Raw genomic sequence first — 4,438 nt, 5'->3', positions numbered from 1 at the left:
CATGTAGGCACAAACTACCCAAAAAGGGAAGGAAAAGCACACTGTGCAGAATAATTATACCATTAACTCCAGACACTCACCTATGTCTACACCCACCACTGTAATCCAGACACATGCATCAAGACTCAAACTGGCTCAACAATTCCCCAAACTAGAGGGCTATACACTGACTAGCATATCAAGGGCTTTCCTCAGGAAGCTCCCTTTTTGATCTCCAGAGAAACACAATGACATTCACAGGAACCAACTGACAAAGGAGGGCAGGAAGGCTCCTGTGTCCAGGGTTTTGCTCAAGCCAGTCCCTCTGCCAAGACTATTATCACATATCTAGTTCCTCATGTTCTCCCCTTTCAGTACAATTCTCCCCTTTCAGGCTCCTCCAAGAAACCTTCTGATATTTTTTTCATTTAGATCATCTTTGTAAACATCTATATATTTTATGTTATTTCCTAGAATGTCTCCTAGGCTTACACACCAGTGTCCTCAACTCATTGAGAAGCCAAAAGCCTGTATGCCATAGCCCCTAGCACCAACCCTGATACAAGGTTAAATCAGAAATCAAGGCTCCACAACACAGCTATCCTTAACTTCCCTTGAAGGTGAGGCGAGGTGGTTCTCTGTGTGTCCTGGTGCCCTTCTCCAATAATGGCTACACTTGTTATTCAGTCTATGTATTTTGTTGTCATTATTGTTTATGTCACCACCACAACTACCAGCCTACAGGTTCTTTGAGGGCAGCTGTGCCTAAACCATTCTGGTTTCTCCCAGGGCCTAATAAAGAGCTAATTGTTGAGCTGGTTCCCATGGATATTCGTTGAATGAATAAATGAATGAATGAATGAACAGCTGAGTTTCAGCTAAGTGTCCTTGGCCTCAAGGCTACATAGTTTTTCTGTGACTTAGGGAGCTTCTTGGCACTAGAACATTCATTCTACCTGGGACTCCAACATCAAGAGCCAAAGGTGGCCAACCTGACTGAGGCTTCACAGAATTTGAGTCAGAAGATTCTTGGGAGGGCCTCCCTGGTGGTGCAGGCACTTGAGTGCCACGCTGTGGAGCTTTCCACAGCCTCTGCAGTGCGGGTTTGATTCCCGCTGGCCAGCAAGAATCCCACATGGCAAAGCAGACCTCACCTGTCTCACCCACTGCTCCCCTCAGCGGTGTATTTCGTCATTCTGCCTGTTCAGTTCCCCGCTTTGGCTCTGGTGAATCCTCTCACCCTCCCACACATCTGGCCTGTACCCCAGTTCTTGTATAAAAATAAATAAATCTTAAAAAAAAAAGAAGATTCTTGGGATTTCCAAGTCCCACCTCCGATCTAATACTCAAGGACCCTCCACATTTCATCTGGAACTATTACTAGTTGGCCACCGGAGCATGAAAATTCATAGTAAGTGGGCTCTGCTTAACTCCCTGCCTCCCATGTCACAGAAACACACTCATGTACTCATTCCACAAGCACTGGTAGATTTCCCACTATGGGCCAGACCCCACACTGGGCACAGTGTTGAGTGCTAGAGATAAAAGGCCACTAAGGGGGTTCTTAGCTCTAAAACCCTTCTTCCCCAGCATGACCATAGAGGCTAGACCAGGGTGAGAGGGTTAGAAGTCACACAGAAACACCTCTGCAATCCCTTCCAACCAAAAGACCCAATAAGGCTATTGCAGTGGTTCCCAAACCTGATTGGTCCTCAGAATCCCTAGAGAGTTGTCAGCTAATAGAATTTCCTGGGCCCAGCACAGGAATCTGTATCAGAAATGAAGCTTTCTAGCACTTCTGTAGTCCTCTCCTCCCCCTCCCCAATGCCCACCCAGCGTCTCCTTTCCCATTGGGCTGCAAGACCGTTATCCCCCTCAATGCTCTGCCCCTGCGCCCAGGTTGTAGACCACTCATGGGACTGAGCTCGGGCTTACAATTTAGGGTAGGAAGTGGCTTTTCGGGAGCCCTTCCAGGGTAACGCAGGCTTCGGTTTCTCAAATCGCAAGGATCCTAGAGGGGGTGCTGCATAGGGGATCCCAAGGAACACGTTCACAGGCATGATGCTTCCTAGCACAGTGACTTGCTTCCCCTGGACCCATCCCAGTCTGGTGTTCCTCCATGGGGCATCAGCAGCCAGCCCTGTGGGAACAAACAGGGAAGAAGGGGTGGAATCAGGAGCTGGTTGGCAGGTGGCAGGCAACAAGCCAAACTTGGAGCTCCCTCTAGCGGACGATTGTTCTTGACTTAGACAACGAATGGGAAATATCAGGATTCCTTTTCAATGAAGCATGTCTATCGCTTCCTTCAAGTTTGTCTTAGAAGTCACTTGTGCGAGAGCACCCATTGAGTTCCTCCTAAGAGCAAGGAGTAAGACACACAATTCCCCTGTTAATTTGGGAAACCATCTCCCTCTACAGCACTGAAGCTTTCCTTTACCATGAAACGGATATATGCCAGAGTCTAAGACCCTACGATCTATAAAATCATCTGGCCCAGAGTTTTCAAAAATTTTGGCATTTTCGTAACTCTCAGTTCAATTGTTGGCATGGCTGTGCATCTCCTGTATGGAAACTACTGACTTAAACCTTTTTCTTAAAATTAAATTTAAATAAGCTTTTAAAATTTTACTTAGGGCCTTCCCTGGTGGCGCAGCGGTTGAGTGCTGGGCTGCGAAGCTGCCCGCAGCCTCTGCAGCACCAGTTTGATCCCCGGCCGCCAGCGAGGGTCCCACATGGTGCGCAGACCTCTCCTGCCGTGCCCGCTGCTCCCTCAGCAGTGTATTTTGTCAGTCTGGCTGTTCTGTTCCCTGCTCTGGCTCTGGTGAATTCTCTCACCCTCCTGTGCTTCTGACTGTACCCAGTGCTTGTAAAAATAAATAATCTTTAAAAAAATAATAAAAAAAATAAAATTTTATCTAGAGGAATCCTAAGCAATTACATCTATGGAATGGTAGTTTTAATGAGTCAGGTGTATGCTTTTGAAAACACATGAAAATAATTTTATACATCAATGAATATTAAAAAGAAAAAAATCCTCTGATTCAGATACAACTTGAAATTACCTCATCCACCCCCAGCGGCAGGAGGATGGCACTTTGGAAAACTGAGTGCAAGTGTTTCTGTCCACATAGAATACGGGGCCTTAACTGTCCAGCTATTTACTTAGCAGGACCCAGTTGTCTTAATGTCCTGCCTGGTGGCTGCCACTACAGTACAAATTCTGTTTCATGACCCACCCCAGCACCCAGGACAGTGCTCTCCAAGCCCTCTCCAAGCAGGATGTGAGCAACCAAGGGCAGGACCAGGGTCTTTTGAGTTCTACCCGTACCCAAGAAGGAGACTCTGACTACCAGCAATACAAGACCACGTGCCTGAGGTTACTATACAATCTTCCGTGGAACCCCAGAGACCATGACTGTAAAAAAAAAATCCTCCAAGGTAGGGAAATCTCCCAATCCCACTCCTGAGAGCCCTCTGTTCACACCAAATATCTCACCCTTGGTTGTAGCTGCAAACACCAAAACAGCCCAGATCAGGATCTGGACTGGATGCACCTTCACTTTGATCATCCGGCTGGCTCCCCTGAACTCCCAGGACATCACAGCCACTGCTGGCCTCAGAGAACTGTGGTCAGTAAAAAGAGCCAGCTCCCTCTTAGAAGACAAATGTTGAGCAGGCTGCCACAGGATGCAGGATTGGTGAAGAATAGCATCAGACAAAGATTTTCAAACAAATTGCCAAACAAGACTTTCCTGTTCTGATTTACATAAGAAGAAGCTGATGATTAACCACTGACTTGGTAGATAACTTGGTAGGTTTGGACTCATAGGACAGCAGAGTGGAAAGGACATTTGGTATTAAATAAGTCAGAGACCTCAAACTCAAATGCCTACAGAGGTCAGGGAGGCAGCAAATAAGCAGTGAATAAAGTTGACCAGGAGACACAATGGGGGATGTGGGGACTGTGAAAAAAGCTAGACAGCAGATGCTCTCTATAAAGGGGCAGCGACTTCTCAATTCCAGTGAACATTTGCTTTCTGATTACAGAAGTAGGCCAAACCTCTTAATTTGTATATGACTTGCCTTTAAAATATCACAGGGGCCTCCCTGGTGGTGCAGGTGGTTGAGCGCAGTGCTGTGAAGCTGTCCGCAGCCTCTGCAGTGCTGGTTCAATCCCTGCCGGCCTCGGAGGAACCCACATGGAAAGCAGACCTCTCCTGTCTCACCCGCTGCTCCCCTCAGCAGTATATTTCGTCAGTCTGCCTGTTCTGTTCCCCGCTCTGTCTCTGGTGAATCCTCTCACCCTCCCGTGCATCTGGCCTGTACCCCTGCTCTTGTATAAATAAAAAATAAATCTAAAAAAAAATTTTTAAAAATTTAATTAAAAAAATATCACATTGGAAGCCCAACATAATTTCTGCAGGCTGTGTACTGAGTTATGTTGTAGATGAAGTCTCTG

The 4,438-nt window shown here is 46.8% G+C and overlaps 1 protein-coding gene across 1 annotated transcript in view; it reads right to left on the bottom strand.

The window, feature by feature from the left end:
- LOC119250334 (Bardet-Biedl syndrome 2 protein homolog) overlaps positions 1 to 3,578 on the bottom strand; it is a 20,079-nt gene extending 16,501 nt beyond the window's left edge. The window contains 3 exon segments of the mRNA XM_037518079.2: positions 1,681 to 1,747; positions 1,915 to 2,119; positions 3,476 to 3,578. Of these exon segments, the coding sequence (XP_037373976.1) occupies positions 1,681 to 1,747; positions 1,915 to 2,119; positions 3,476 to 3,578 (375 nt within the window).
- Positions 3,579 to 4,438: the final 860 nt, after the last annotated feature.

This window comes from Talpa occidentalis, unplaced genomic scaffold, assembly GCF_014898055.3.
Source record: "Talpa occidentalis isolate TD23 unplaced genomic scaffold, MPIMG_talOcc4v2.1 talOcc4.17, whole genome shotgun sequence".
In the NCBI taxonomy this organism is placed as follows: Eukaryota; Metazoa; Chordata; class Mammalia; order Eulipotyphla; family Talpidae; genus Talpa; species Talpa occidentalis.
The sequence above is the reverse complement of the archived record's forward strand: the minus strand, read 5'-3'. Positions and strand labels throughout refer to the sequence as shown.